Genomic DNA, 16012 nt, shown 5'->3' with positions numbered 1-16012 from the left:
TACTCTTCTTGTATTGGACACTGCCACTTTAGTACATGTTTAATATTATAGGAAAGGGTGACATTAAATAAAATCCACAAATGAATTTTAAATTGAGTAAAATTTTGTACTCATCTGTATAATACTTGCAGTTCCAAATTCAAGGCTCATTGTCTTCTTTGTCTAGGGATGAGAAACAGGCTCTGGGTTTTATATTCACAGTAAAGAAGCTTTTTTTTATAATGAAACTTGCAATGGCTTATTTGACATTTCTGTTTCTTGTTAGAACACCAAAATTCACAGTGTAAACACTTTTCATACTAAAGGGCACTTCTCTGTAAATACAGCCTTTTCACGATAAGCATAATTCACAGAGCACAAATATAAACATAAGATGCAATATTCACACATACATGTAGCCACCTACTGAGTGATACAAATAGCATACTTGTTGCACAAGTTACTTGTTAGATACTGACTCAATGACTGTCAATTAACTGGACTACTTTGGGTCAGAATTTGTTCTATATATTAGAACATGACCTTTAAGTTTGTATAGCTAAAAACTCTGTTCACTACCCATCTCGACAAGTTTTTCCATCACATGTACTATTTTAGCCTCGTTACACTAGTTTTAACTTCCTGGCATTGTACAACAATTAATTGGTGGTGCTGGTGGTTAGTGTTTAACGTCCCGTCGACAACGAGGTCATTAGAGACGGAGCGCAAGCTCAGGTTAGGGAAGGATTGGGAAGGAAATCGGCCGTGCCCTTTCAAGGGAACCATCCCGGCATTTGCCTGAAACGATTTAGGGAAATCATGGAAAACCTAAATCAGGATGGCTGGAGACGGGATTGAACCGTCGTCCTCCTGAATGCGAGCCCAGTGTGCTAAATACTGCGCCACCTCGCTCGGTAACAATTAATTCACAACATTTCTACTTCTACCCAACAACACTTACAGCAACAGTGCCATATACAGTCTAGTATGCCAGTAAATCTTTTGCAACTCTTACTTGTTTTTCTGTTTGAGAATGTAACTTACTGCACTGCCATCATTGTTATGTAGTGATACCAATGTCTATTACCAGGGTAACTTTTCTGCATAGTGATGGTGGCCATTGTTTCACACGTATGACACTTCTTCCACATGTATCAATAACTACTGTTAATCACTCTCATGATATGTTCCCTAAAGTTGCCTTGCACATTATTCCACTGCCTGGTTGTTGGATCTGAACACTGTGTCATGCCACTGTAGGTCACTTTCAAGCTTTCAGTTTTCAAATGTACATCACATCACATGAAAGGCAAGGTTCTGGCTTTGAGCCCTAGTCTGGCACAGAGATTTAATCTTCCAGGAAGTTTTGAACAAAATCCACACTCCACTGCATAGTGGACGATTTATTTTGGATTTACATGTATTTTAAAATAACAGGTGGGAGATTAACTTATGAAGTGGTACTAGCACTTTTTGATTAGCTCTTGTACTTACAAGTAGCCTTGTACACACTTACCGAGACTGCTCCAACTGCGATGCGTAGTACAATGAAGGCTGGCAGCCCCGCTCGTGCAGCGGCCGGTGCAGCTAATGAGAGCAACCCTGCAGCCAGTACAGCAGGCCCACACACATATCGTGCACCGAAACACTCAGAGACCCAGCCCCCTAACAGCTGTGTAGCCACATAGCCATAGTAGTAGCTGGACAGAGCTTGTGCCTGGTCAGCCTCATCCCATTCCAGCTCCCCGCCACTGGCTGGCTCACTCTGCAGGAATAAAATCGTTGATGGTAAAACAACGTACATTTTTTGAATAGAAGAATAAACAGTACGAATTAATAGAGGGAAACATTCCACATGGGAAAAATATATCTAAAAACAAAGATGATGTGACTTACCAAACGAAAGCGCTGGCACGTCGATAGACACACAAACAAACACAAACATACACACAAAATACTAGCTTTCGCAACCAATGGTTGCTTTGTCAGGAAAGAAGGAAGGAGAGGGAAAGACGAAAGGATTTGGGTTTTAAGGGAGAGGGTAAGGAGTCATTCCAATCCCGGGAGCGGAAAGACTTACCTTAGGGGGAAAAAAGGACGGGTATACACTCGCACACACACACACACATCTCCATTCACACATATACAGACACAAGCAGAGATTGGTTAAGTATTATTTGCACTTACAGGAGATGTACAGTCACAGGAAAATCCAGATTTTGAATTGCTCCTAGAGAGTGATTTACAGTGCTGCATTTGTGGTACAGTTGATTTTGGTTGTGTACTGCCTGAATAGGTGACCAAGAATTTCTGTTTGGCAGTGACAGTATTATACAGGCATGAGAAGGGCAGGAAAGGATTCACCCTATCATGCTCAAAAGACTGATGCATTTCAGTGCTTAAATCAACTGACTGCAAAACTACATGCAGTGGGATGTGAAGGGTTATCTGAGTGAAGTTCAAATCTAAATATCACAAACTCACTTATTCCGGTCGATCTGATTTCCAGGAATGAGCTGGTCAATGAGATGCAAGCACACATGAAAAGAAGTATATGTCAACAGGCTGAACTGAATAAAGAAACATTTTTGCCAGTTAGTATTGATGATATCCAAGTGCACATGTTTAGCAAGTATACAAGAGTTACTGGCAAATGACACTGTGAACTGGGAAGACAAGATAAAGAAAAGGAACAGGAGGAAATTAAGGTGTAATATGTAAATAACAGAGATGTCACAACTCTCCTAAAACAGAAATTACAGGAAAATTTGATGCATTTGGCCAAGGATAGAAAGTAATTTAGCACCAAAATGAGGAAGGTAGGAGATGAGGTACTGACAGAATTGAAGCTGAGTCATTCTACATGAAGTGTCCTAGGGTTCCCAGCTCGACCATCTTCAATTTTGATGAAATTTGTACAGGATGTACCTGAGGGTCCTACATGAACTTATGCAAAGTTTCAAGCTCACCTGTAACTTGGTTGAGGTGCTAGAGCCATTTTTGTGAAGACTACTTTTACAGAGACCGAAAAGTCGTGAAGAAATCGTCAAGTTTGGCATTCCACTGTTCCTAATGTAAAAGAGCTAGACTCTTGCTTCTGAGTATAGTGGTACAACTTTGTGTGCTCTACACACAAATGTTGCAAGTAGAGTTCAGAAAGCAATGCATTTGGCATAATGTCAGTTCAAAGTGGGCAACAAATCATGTCGCAAGAAATTTGCCCCATAGTTTAACGAGGCGTAAGTAGTGGAGAAAGTGCGCTATGGACCTGGTCTTTTGCCAAACTACTGCCTGCTTGGGTGTTTAGTATATCACAAATTTTGGCCTGGTTTGTGTGTTTAACTACTGTGCTACCATCCTGTAAATTTGCCAAAAAACATGAATGTATCAAAATATACCAGTGTTCAAAGTCATGTATCTCAAAATGGACACCTACCACATTACATTCATTAACACCATTCAACAGAGTACATTTCATTCTATTAGAAAAACTTATTTTCATTTTGGTGTCTCTTTGAGTAAAGTGCAAAAATGTCGCCTAAAATTTGGAATTTTATTGATTATGTCTTCTTTCTTTAGATATTCATTTTGCTGTTTATTTTGTGACTTTAAACCTGTTTGTGACAGATTCATTGCTAAATTTAACCATTTAACTGTACTAGAGACCGCTACATAATTTTTGGGAAGCTGAATGCTTATTAATTTTATTTCTTTTCTTTATTTAGGACTCGACAATTTGATTTTAGTGTCTGAAGCATATCAAGCTGTTGCTAAAATGGAAGAACAAGATCAAGTTAATGTATGCAATTTTGGAAATACTGATTCCCCATGCCATTTAATGACATACAGTGCCTTAAAAGGACTGAAAGCTGTGAAGCAACTTTCCTTAGAAGAACAAGAATTACTAGACAGAGTGTTTTACACTCTACTGAAAATACTCAAGTGTGCTTCCATCATGAAGCTTTACTCCTAAAAAGATTTGAATTTTTGTAAAGATCATGCTGCAACCCATTTGGCAAGAAAAACCACACTGTACGAAAAAGCTTGCGCTCAATCAACATAGAAACAGCTGACCTACTAAAAAGGATAACCATGTCTGATATTAAACCAGGCCAAAAAATGTGCCCTTCCTGTACAAAAGAATTTGATACATTGAAATATTCACAAATGAACATTACATATCAGTCACATGAAGATGATGAAACTAATGTTGGTCAGAATTTGAATACAAGCTTAACATCTGTTGGAATATCACCATTAAAATTTCAACGAATTGGTGCAAGGGATACAAAAGGGTATGCAAAGTGCAAAATACATCAAGTTGAAGGTGCAGTTATTAAGAAAATTGCAGAAGTGGGAGGACTTGATCCCAGTGAATTGGAGCAACCATCACAAACCAGGAGACTTGATTATATTAATGGATTTCACAGAAAATTACTCCTTTATTGTCCAAGAAGCAGTGCAGGGATTCCACTGGGAAAATAGTCAAGCTACAGTACATCCACTTGTCATTTACTACAAAGAAAATGAAGAGCTAAAGAGTATCAGTTACTGCATTATCAGTGATTGCCTCCGACGTGACACAGTTGCACTGCATGTGTTTTTAACATACTTGATCAAATCCCTTAAGTGCATTTTTAAAGAAATTAATCATTTTCATTATTTTAGCAACAGTTCTGCAGCATAGTACAAAAATATTAAGAGCATCCTAAATCTTTGCCATCATCAAAAAGATTTTGGCATTACTGCAGCATGGAATTTTTTCGGAACAAGCCATGGGAAATCACCATGTGATGGAAATGGGGGCACAGTTAAGCATTTAGCAGCAAGAGCTAGCCTTCAACGCCCAACTGACAACCAAATCTTAACACCAACTGATCTGTTTGAATATTGCAAAAAATGTTCATGGCATTGAATTTATTTATATTAAAAAAGAAATTATTGAAGATGCAAAAATTGATCAAGAGAAACGTTTTGAGGATGGATGTACAGTGTCTGGTACAAAAGACTATCGAAAATACAGAAGCGTACGATTCCACCCGTCTGCTTTGACCCATGACGTCACAAATATGGCAGAAACGAACATACACTATGACTCCAATATGGTGCCTATGACGCCATTACGTAAACATGACCACAAACACGAAAATACATTGAAAAACCAACACACACACATTCCACAAAAAACCTAATGAAACTAACAGGACAAGTGTGGGAAACTGGGGGTTTTTGGGTGGTGACAAGGTAAATATAAACAAATTTAGACACACACCACCATACCAAATCACACAAAACAATGAAAAAAATCGACAACACAAAACTCCCCGAATTCCACTAAACACAATATCCTCTGGAATCGGACACTTCTCTTGACCTATATAGCTCAACAGCAGCTCCCAATCCCACAAATTGGAATCAAACACATCCCTTGATCTATATAGCTCAACAGCACCTCTCGATCCCACAAATTGGAATCGAACACTTCCCTTGATCTATATAGGTCAACAGAAACTACTGATACCAAATCACAAAACCCAAAACAACAACCCTGTCCACAATTATCACTACCTCAGAAAACACAACAAACCAACAAAATTAGAATCGAACATTTCCCTTGACCTGTTATTCTTACAACATCTCCACATATAGCTGTCCCTGGTCCATGACGCCGGAACTTCATTGGCCTACTAGAAGAGACAAATACTGGATCCCAGAACAACAGATAATTGCAGTCATACCAGTCCCAGCTGCTTCAATGATGGGGCGATACTACAGTTTGCTGCAAGCAATAGTTTTGGACATCACAAAAAATTTAAAACATTTAACAATTGAAGAATTCTGTATTATGGCTTGGGAACTACAGAGAGACCCAAAAAAGGCTTGGGAACCTGCTAGATACCAACATTCAGACTTGGGAACCTGCTAGATATTCGCATTCTGGCTTGGGAACCTGCTAGACACCCACTTTCAGGCTTGGGAAGCTGCAGTAAAGAAACCCACCAGTGGCTGACCTTGCATGGTTATCGGGCGTGGCCCCCTGGCGATGGGGTTACCAGTCTTGAGCTTGGTTGTGGCATAGCCACCATGCACCAACACAAGGATTTTCTGAATTACCAAAAAAGTCAATAGTTTAGGTGAATTTTTTGCACCTTACCCAAAGAGACACCAAAATGAAATAAGTTTTTCTAATAGAATGAAATGTGCTCTGTTGAATGGTGTTAATGAATGTAATGTGGTAGGAGACCATTTTGAGATACATGACTTTGAACACGGGTATATTGTGATACATTCATGTTTTTTGGCTAATTTACAGGATGGTAGCACAGTAATTAAACACACAAGCCAGGCCAAAATTTGTGATATACTAAACACCCAGACAGACAGTAGTTTGACAAAAGACCAGATCCATAACGCACTTTCTCCACTACTTACGCCTCGTTAAACTATGGGGCAAATTTCTTGCGACATGATTTGTTGCCCACTTTGAACTGACATTATGCCAAATGCATTGCTTTCTGAACTCTACTTGCAACATTTGTGTGTAGAGCACACAAAGTTGTACCACTATACTCAGAAGCAAGAGTCTAGCTCTTTTACATTAGGAACAGTGGAATGCCAAACTTGTCGATTTCTTCACGACTTTTCGGTCTCTGTAAAAGTAGTCTTCACAAAAATGGCTCTAGCACCTCAACCAAGTTACAGGTGAGCCTGAAACTTTGCATAAGTTCATGTGGGGCCCTCAAGTACATCTTGTACAAATTTCATCAAAATTGAAGATGGTCAAGCTAGGATCATGTTCTAAACTGGGACACTTGACATGGAATGACCCAGCTGTGAGGACAGGTCATGAGTCGTGCTTGGGTAGATCAGATGGTACAGCACTTGGCCGCGAAAGGCAAAGGTCCCAAGTTCGAGTCTTGGTCCGGCAGACAGCTTTAATCTGTCAGGAAGTTTAATTTAGTACAGTTTTTGAAGACCATCAGGATTTGCCTGTTACAAATCTGAGGCAATATGAGACTTCCACTGGAGATTTTAGGCCGATCATTTGAACATCATATATAATACCACATTATTTGCAACCTGTGGCTGAATAGAGCATTAGAGAACAGTTGGAATTGGGGATAATACAACCATCATGCAGTCTCTGGTCTTTGCCTAATGTCGTCGTCCTAAAATGGACACAATTTGGAGAAAAAAATTACCAAATATGTGCTGACATGTAAGCTTTGAATAATGCAACAACTTCAGACTCATATCCTCTCTTCAGAATGGATGAAACACTGGACTGCTTAGGAAATTGCTAATATTTCACAAGACTACATATGCATTATGCCTATTATTTATACTCTTCACCCCAGCAGATCATGAGAAAACTACATTTTAGTACCATCACAGCATTATGAGTACAAGAGGATGTCATTTGGATTATGAAATGCACCCAGAACATTTCAATGGGTTGCGGATTTATTGCTGAGGGGCAGAAACCTTCCATGTGTCTACTGTATCCTGATGATATTATCGTGTTTTCCAGTTCCCTTGAGGAGCATGTGCAATGATTAAGAGCTGTCCTTTCATGCATATGAAATCAAATGCAAATTTCCAGAACCACATGTTAATTATTTGGGCCACATAATTTTGGTCAATGAAGTTCAACTCAATCCATGGTTAACTGATGCAGTAAAATACTTCTGCTGCACCCTCCTCCCACCACCCCGTCCCATCCCGTCTTTGTAATGTGAAAGAATTACAGTTATTTCTCAGTTTAGCAAACTATTATCATTTTGTGCCACAGTATGTCATTATTGCTAAACCTCTTACCAAATTGTTAAAGAAAGGAGTAATAATCATGTGGTCTCCTGAGAGTGGAACAGCAATACTCAAATTAAAAGAAATCCTAACACAATCACCTGTTTTGGCATACCCTAATTTTGAGATATCACTTATACTCTCCTGTGATGTCAGCAATTTTTCAATTGGCTGTGTTCTTAGCCAAGTACAAAGAGAATTTGAATGCCCTTTTGGGTATGCATCTAGGCAATTAAATCCAGAGGACAAGAGAGAAGGCGCTATTAGCTCCAGTGTATGAAGTGAACTATTTTAAATGCTACATGTAGGGGAGAAAATTTACCATTGTGATTGATCATGCCACCATAATGTGGTTTGTTGAGCCTAAAGGACTCTAGTAGCAGGTTGACTAGATGGCCCTTAAGATGAGCGAGTGTGATTACTCACTAAGGCACAAGCCAGGAAAGCTACATCAAAATGGTGATGCCTTAAGTTGAAAAGTTCAGTATGTACAGACTGACAAGGTCCTAATTTCTGGCCCAGAGACAAGGCAGTAAGATGACGCAGAATGCAAGAAATCTGCTGCACCCTCAGACTTTTGCTGATAAAATCGTTTGTCATAAAACACCCCAAGGCAATCGGCTTGTTATTCTGAAATCCCTAAGAGAAAGAATTATGCAGCAGTCACATGATTGTGCCACAGTGGTAAAAAAATAACTACTGCATGAATTGTATCACAGTTCTGGCTGCCTACTCATAAGCAGGATGCTAAAAATTATGAATCGTCCTGCTTACCGTGAGCACAAAGAGCCAAATACATAAAACCAAAAATGCCCCTCCAAACTCTTCCAGAAGCCACTAAATCTTTTAAAATGGTTGCTCTTGACATTGTGGGACCATTCCTAATTTCATCTCAAAATAATAAATATGTTTTATCAATTATTGACCACTTTTACAGTTTCTGAATTATGGGGCCTCCAGCAGATAGGAGTGCAGAAACGCCCAACAAAGCTTTCGTGACACATCTTATTTTGCTGCAAGGAAGCCCTGAAGCCATCATAACATGTCAAGTGAGCAACTTCTTATCATCTCCTTTCATGCAGGTTTGCAAGTTATTAAAAATCAAGAAATCCATCCAAAAACCAATGGCTAAGTAGGATGTCTACAAGTCTGTTCTCAAAACACTGTTTTATTATGTGAATCAAAGCCATACAGACTGGGACAGACTGCCCCAGTTCATCGTGTCTACAAATAATGAGAGAGAGCATGAATCTATTGGCTGCACTTTGTTCAAGACGGTACAAAGACGCAAAACACGTTCACTATTCAAACTAGAAGTTGCCCCCACATGTTTATGCACCAGCAGTAAAACAGCTGCCCTGACACCTGATAGCTGCCCAGGCTCAAGTACAGGAAAGCATTGCTGTAGCTGTCACCAGGACAAGTTAGACAAAGACAAGAGAATGTGAGAATTACCAATTATCAGCCTGGGCAATCGATGTTGCTCAGGAACCTGCCTGTAAAATAGGGCATCACTAGGAAGTTCACATTTCTCTTGGAAGATCTCTACTAAATAATATGCTTAACCCACTAGTAAATGCAGAATTACAGTTGCCACACCTGGTAGCACTTTGACCAGCTAAAACTTTACCACGAATGACATGGCAGTGATTGGCAGAAATCCGCTGATTCAGAGCCTCAGACCCATAAAGAACAGCCACACACCCAAAAATTGCACCCCAGTTGGCAGTGTACTCCTAAGCACTTGTATCTTTTAGTTACATGCTATTCATATGTACACTCACTTCTCAGCTTTGGAATTCTTTTCTGGGGAGCAAATGCACAAAATATGGACACAGTTTTCAAACTACAGAAAAGGGCTATAAAAATAATAACAGAAATAGTAGTCAAGTTCATGGTAAAGATTCAAAACCCTGGGGATTTTAACCATACCACATGAGTACATTTACTGGTGGGTTGTACACATCAAAAATAACATTCATAATTACAGCACAAACTGCTCTGACCATGACCAAGGAACGTGAGTAAGACTGAACTTACATTTAGCAAGAAAGAATAAATATAAAACTTAAAGCATTTTCTACTAAAGAATAAAACTGTATAACAAATTACCCAAGGACATTAAAAAGGTCAAATGAAACTTATTTAAAAAGGCAGTTAAAAAATACCTCTGAAACAATACATTCTATACACTGAAGGCTTACTTAGATAACACAGTGTAAGGGTTTGGTAAAAACTGTAACACATACTTAAAATAATAACAATAATAATATAACATTTGTTGTTTCATTCTCTCTTTCATGTTATGTTATTTCCTTCTTTTTTTCTTTTCTGGAAAATCTTACCCCCAAAGCTATGAAATGTATATTACTAATGTCTTATCCTCTTTTAAGAATGAAATTTTCATTCTACAGCAGAGTGTGCGCTGATATTAAACTTTCTGGCATATTAAAACTGTGTGCCAGACCGAGGCTCGAACTCAGGACCTTTGCCTTTCATGGGCAAGTGCTCTGAGTGAGCTACCCAGTCATGACTCATGACTCATCCTCACAACTTTACTTCCCACAGTATCTCATCTCCTACCTTCCGAACTTAACAGAAGCTCTCCTGTGAAACTTGCAAAACTATCACCCCTGTAAGAAAGGATATTGCAGAGACATTGCTTAGCCACAGCCTGTGGGATGTTTCCAGAATGAAATTTTCACTCTACAGCAACATGTGCACTGATAAGAAACTTCTTGGCAGTTTAAAACTTCGTGTCAGACCAAGACTCGAACTCAGGACCTTTGCCTTTCACAGGCAAGTGATCTGGCAACTGAGCTACTCAAGCACAATTCATGACCCATCCTCAAAGCTTTACTTCTAGACATCCTGATAGGTTTCCTGTGGTTTCCCTACATTAATTCAGGCAAATGCTGGCATACCTACCTCCAAAACTGACTGGTCTATGCAACTGACTGCTATGCAAGGACCCAGGTTCAATTCCTGCTACTGCCGGGGATTTTTTTCTTTGTGGGACGATTGGAGCAGGCTGCACTCAGCCTCGTGATGCCAACTGAGAAGCTACATGACCAAGTAGTAGTGGCTCCCAGTCACAAAGACTGACTACAGTTTGGAGAGCAGAATATTGATTGCATGACCCTACATAATGCAGCCAATGATGTCACTGGTAGAGGATGATATAGCACTCAATTGGTACCGATGGGCCTACCAAGGCCTGTAGATGGAGTTTACGTAAATGCCAGGATGGTTCCAACCATAAGGCCACGCATGACTACCCGTCCCATCCTTGTCAAACTAGACCTGTATTGTATATAAATGGCCAGTATATATAATCTAAGGGGAAGGACAGATTGCTACTCACTATAAAGATGACAAGTTGACTTGCACACAGGCACAATGAAAAGACATAGATTTAGCCAAAGCCTTCTTCAGGAAACATGCACACACACGCCCACAGACACACACACACACACACACACACAAACACACACACACACACACAAACACACATACATACACAAACAGACACACACACATTCAGAAGACCAAACACACCTCACAAGAGCAAACACACCTCATGCACACACAATTGCCATAGCCGGCGACTTTGACTGGAATGCAACTGTCATGTTGAACAAAGGCAGCAATCTGGAGTGGGGTGTGGAAGGGGGAGGGATAGCAGGGTATGATGGGGGGAGGGGAGGGGAGAAGAGTGCTGTCTGGGCCATCTTGATCCTCCCCTCCACCACCAGCTTTTCCAAACTGCACAGAGGGGAGTTACGTTAGAACACCTTCTCCACTCCCAAAATAATTCCAGCATCAACCTATTGTCCACACACCTTCCACTCAACTGTTTCTGCCCCCATCCTATCACCTCCTCCCTATTCAAGTCCTTGTGCCCTCCCTCACTGTGCATCACTCTCTGCCTATGTACCTGTCTGTCTTTCCCCTTTTCTGCCCTCCCCCCCCCCCCCCCCTTCCCAGCCCTACAGTTTTCCGAAGCCGCACCTGGCAGCCTTGTCTTGCCTCCATCTAGTTCCTACACACTCCGCCAGATTGCACTCTTCTCTCCCTCCAGCCGTAAACCGCTGTCCCTTCCCATTCCCACCCCACACCAGACTGTTTCTTCAATTCAACATGACCGAGATGGCAGTCATACGTGTTTGAGTTCTGCTTGCTTCTGTGAAAATATATCTGTGTGTGTGTGTGTGTGTGTGTGTGTGTGTGTGTAAGTGTGTGTTTACTTTTCTGAAGGTTTTGACCAAAATGTAAATGTGTATCAGTCTTTTCATTGTGGCTGTCTGCAACTCAAAGTTTCACCTTTACAATGAATAGCAATCTTCCCTTTTCCTAATGTTATTGATGTTATAACCTGGGGTTTTCATCATTTGATTTTGAATAAATGATCTTAAATTCTAATACCTAGAAAATCCTTTTAAACTGATTTACAGATCAATAAATGGCTACTACTACTACTACTACTACTACTTCGAGAGATAGGTAAATTACACACAGACACAATGAAAAGACTGCTCAGGCCACAGCAGCCAGAAACAGATGCCATATGTGTGTGTGTTTTTTCTATTTTGGAAGAAGGACGTTTTTGTCTGAAAGCTAGCTTAAATGTTCAGCAGTCTCTTCACTGTGTCGCTCTGCAATTCAATGCCTTCTCTATGTAGTGAGCAGCAATCTATCCTTTTTTATATTGTTGTTATGATTCAGTATTCAGTACCATTACCTTTTTTGATACTGATGGATACTCTCACCAACTTTTGTTAGAATGCTGCAATTTATGATTTAAAAAAACTAATCTGATTTTTTAATGTAAATGGGTAGATAAAAAAATCTAGTCACCAAGCAGCAGCAGGAGAACACACACACAAAAATGTTTAACTTTTACAAGCTTTCAGAGTCAGTGGCTCCTTCTTCTCGCAGAAGAGTTGAAGGAGAAGGAAGGGGGGTGAAGGAAAAGGACTGGAGAGATTTATGGAAACGGATACAGTTTAGAAAAGTCACTTGGAACACGGGGTTAGGGAAGACTTCCCAGATGAGATGAGAAGGAAAGACTGATTGTTGGGGAGTGCACCTGAAGAGATTTGAAATCCTGAGAGCTTAAAGGTGGAAGACAGGGTAATATGCAAGACAGAGTTTACTAATAAAACAGTGCATGAATTCAAAAGAGTGAAAAGCTGAGTGCACTGTATGTAACAGAGGTGGAAGATGAGATGGTGAAAAATAGACAGGTCAGGAAATGAACGATGTAGAAAACTAAATTGGAGTGAAGAAAGGAGTAGTTACTGTGAATAAATGCTGAGATGGAAGGAATTAATGCAAATTAAGGTCAGATGAATGGCGAAAACTAAGGACATGTTGTGGTGCTAGTTCCCACCTGCAAAGTTCTGAGATACTGATATCTGGGAGAAGAATCCAAACAGTGTGTGTGGCGAAACAGGCATCGAGGTCATGACTGTCTTGTTGTGGAGCAACAGGATATTGAGTGTTTCTGGTATACACCTTCTGCCTATATCCATTCATCCTGACTGATAACTGGGTGGTAGTCCTACCGATCTAAAAGGCCAAATGGTGTTTATATAACAGCTGATATATGACCTGTCGTTTCACAGGTGGTTCTCCATTTGATAGTATATGTTTAGCCAGTTATAGGGTTGCAAAAGGTGGTGATAGGAGGGTGCATAGGGTAAGTCTTGCAAGGGGGATGGACACATGGGTAGGAGCCATAGGGTGGAGAGATGGGTGCAGAAGGAGCATAGTGTCTGACACGGATATTGGAGAGATTGGGATGGCAATGAACTGCTATTCTAGGTATGGTGGGCAAAATCCAAAACAGAATGGATCACATTTTGGGGCATGATTTTAGAAAGTCATAGCCTTCTTGAAGTAGCTGATTAATACATTCAAGACCAGGACTGAGTGACAAGTAGTGTGCTCTGAAGTTGTTTTTTGAAGGGATCAGCAGTACCAGGATTAGATGTGATGGCCTGGGAAATCTGCTTTTGAACTAGGCTGTTGGGATAATTACGCCCAATGAAGGCTGAGGTGAGAGTGGTGGTATATTTCTGTAAAGAATCTGAATCCGAACAAATAAGTCTGATTGAATGTCAAGGCTGTATGGGAGGTAACGTTTCACATAGAAAGGGTGGCAACTGTCAAAATGTAGGTACTGTTGTTTGATTATTTTTGTTGTTATTTGATTTTTATACATTCTCATTCCTTGTGTATCCTGCACCCCTCACTTCCTGTGATCTGAATGACCAGCTTTTTCTTTTTAACCTTTCCTATTCTATCCCTCTCTCCTCCCTGAGGAAGGAACAAATAGTTCCAAAGCTAGCATAATATAATTAGTGCTAAACATTTTCCCCTTTGAACGTAAGGGCTTACCAGTACTTGTGTTTCATACTTTATCAGTAAAAACTTATTATTGGTTTGTTGTCTTTTTGGAATTAAATGAATTGTACTTTAGCTCAAACATCATTATTTGAAAATATTAAATCTCCCGATGAAAAATGTATTCAAACCAGGGAATTATTTGTTGATTTTCCATATTACATCAGTTAACAGTAGAATTTATCACTGATGGAAAGTGCTGACTTATTCACCTGTGAATGGACAGTCTTTATAGCTTGCATAGACCATGCAATCCTTAACATTAGCCCTTTGCTGCAGAGTCCACTGGGCAAGGTAGTATAGTTGTATGACTGTACTCAAATCCAGGAAGACTACCATTCAGATTCCCCTCTGGCCATCTACATGTAGGTTTTTCACGATTACCTCAAACCACTTAAGGCGAATGGTGGAAGTGCCCATTTAAAAGGCATGTTTAATTTTCAGCCCCATTCTTTCTCAGTCTGACTCTGTGCTCCAACCTTAAAGTTTTCAGCTACATTTCACATTAGCATATATTTGTCGAGGAAGGACCCATCTGTCAGTAGTGCAGGAAGCAGATGGAATGGAAAGCCAGCACAATCGATTCGAAACCCAGATTCCGTCACCACTACAAAGGCTGAAACTCTCTCCACTCTTCTGAAGGCATGCAATTGGTCCACCTAACAATACTTCCTGTCACATACCAGTAGTTTTAACAGTTCATTTCTGACAGGAATGTGACACTTCATCTCAAGATGATGAGTAGAAACTCACTGAAATGTTGATTCAAGATGGCACTGCGACTCGGCTGATAACCCAAGAAGGTCAGTACTTTATCATTCTATCTTTTTAGATGATATCACACAAATTACAAATGGAAAACATGTTCTCAAGTTATATGACTTGAAAATGTGTTTCCTCGTACTTCCTGAATCTGTTCTCTGTTATCAACTGAGTGCTAAAATGGCTTCTCAACTTTCCCTTGTTCTCCTGTAATGAACCTGCTGACTTTCTAACATACTTTCCATTTTCCTTTCCATTCTTCGGTACAGTTTTCTTGTGTGTTGTATTTTACACTACTGGCCATTAAAATTGCTACACCAAGAAGAAATGCAGATGATAATCGGGTATTCATTGGACAAATATATTATACGAGAACTGACATGTGATTACATTTTCATGCAGTTTAGGTGCATAGATCCTGAGAAATCAGTGCCCAGAACGACCACCTCTGGCTGTAATAATGGCCTTGATATGAATGGGCATTGAGTCAAACACAGCTTGGATGGCATGTACAGGTACAGCTGCCCATGCAGCTTCAACACGATGCCACAGTTCATCAAGAGTAGTGACTGGCGTATTGTGACGAGCCAGTTGCTCGGCCACCCTTGACCAGACGTTTTCAGTTCGTGAGAAATCTGGAGAATGTGCTCGTCAGGGGAGCAGTCGAACATTTTCTTTATCCAGAAAGGCCCGTACAGGAAATGCAACATGTGGTCGTTCATTATCCTGCTGAAATGTAGGGTTTCGCAGGGATCGAATGAAGGGTAGAGACACGGGTCGTAACACATCTGAAATGTAACATCCACTGTTCAAATTGCCGTCAATGCGAACAAGAAGTGACCGAGACGTGTAAACAATGGCACCCCATACCATCACGCCGGGTGATACGCCAGTATGGTGATGACAAATACACACTTCCAATGTACGTTCACCATGATGTCGCCAAACACGGATGCGACCATCATGATGCTGTAAACAGAACCTGGATTCATCCGAAAAAATCACGTTTTGCCATTCGTGCACCCAGGTTCGTCGTTGAGTACAGCATCGCAGGTGC

At 40.3% G+C, this 16012-nt stretch overlaps 1 protein-coding gene across 3 annotated transcripts in view; it reads right to left on the bottom strand.

The window, feature by feature from the left end:
* Positions 1-16012, bottom strand: part of LOC126234321 (sialin-like) — a 283631-nt gene that overhangs the window by 185661 nt on the left and 81958 nt on the right. For 2 of the 3 annotated variants that reach the window (XM_049943006.1, XM_049943007.1), the window contains exon 3: positions 1496-1744. The exons of the other annotated variant lie outside the window; for it this stretch is intronic. In XM_049943006.1, the coding sequence (XP_049798963.1) occupies positions 1496-1744 (249 nt within the window). The remainder of the gene's footprint in view (positions 1-1495; positions 1745-16012) is intronic. 3 annotated transcript variants of the gene reach the window in all.

The sequence above is a fragment of the Schistocerca nitens genome, chromosome 2, assembly GCF_023898315.1.
Source record: "Schistocerca nitens isolate TAMUIC-IGC-003100 chromosome 2, iqSchNite1.1, whole genome shotgun sequence".
NCBI lineage: Eukaryota > Metazoa > Arthropoda > Insecta > Orthoptera > Acrididae > Schistocerca > Schistocerca nitens.
The sequence above is the reverse complement of the archived record's forward strand: the minus strand, read 5'-3'. Positions and strand labels throughout refer to the sequence as shown.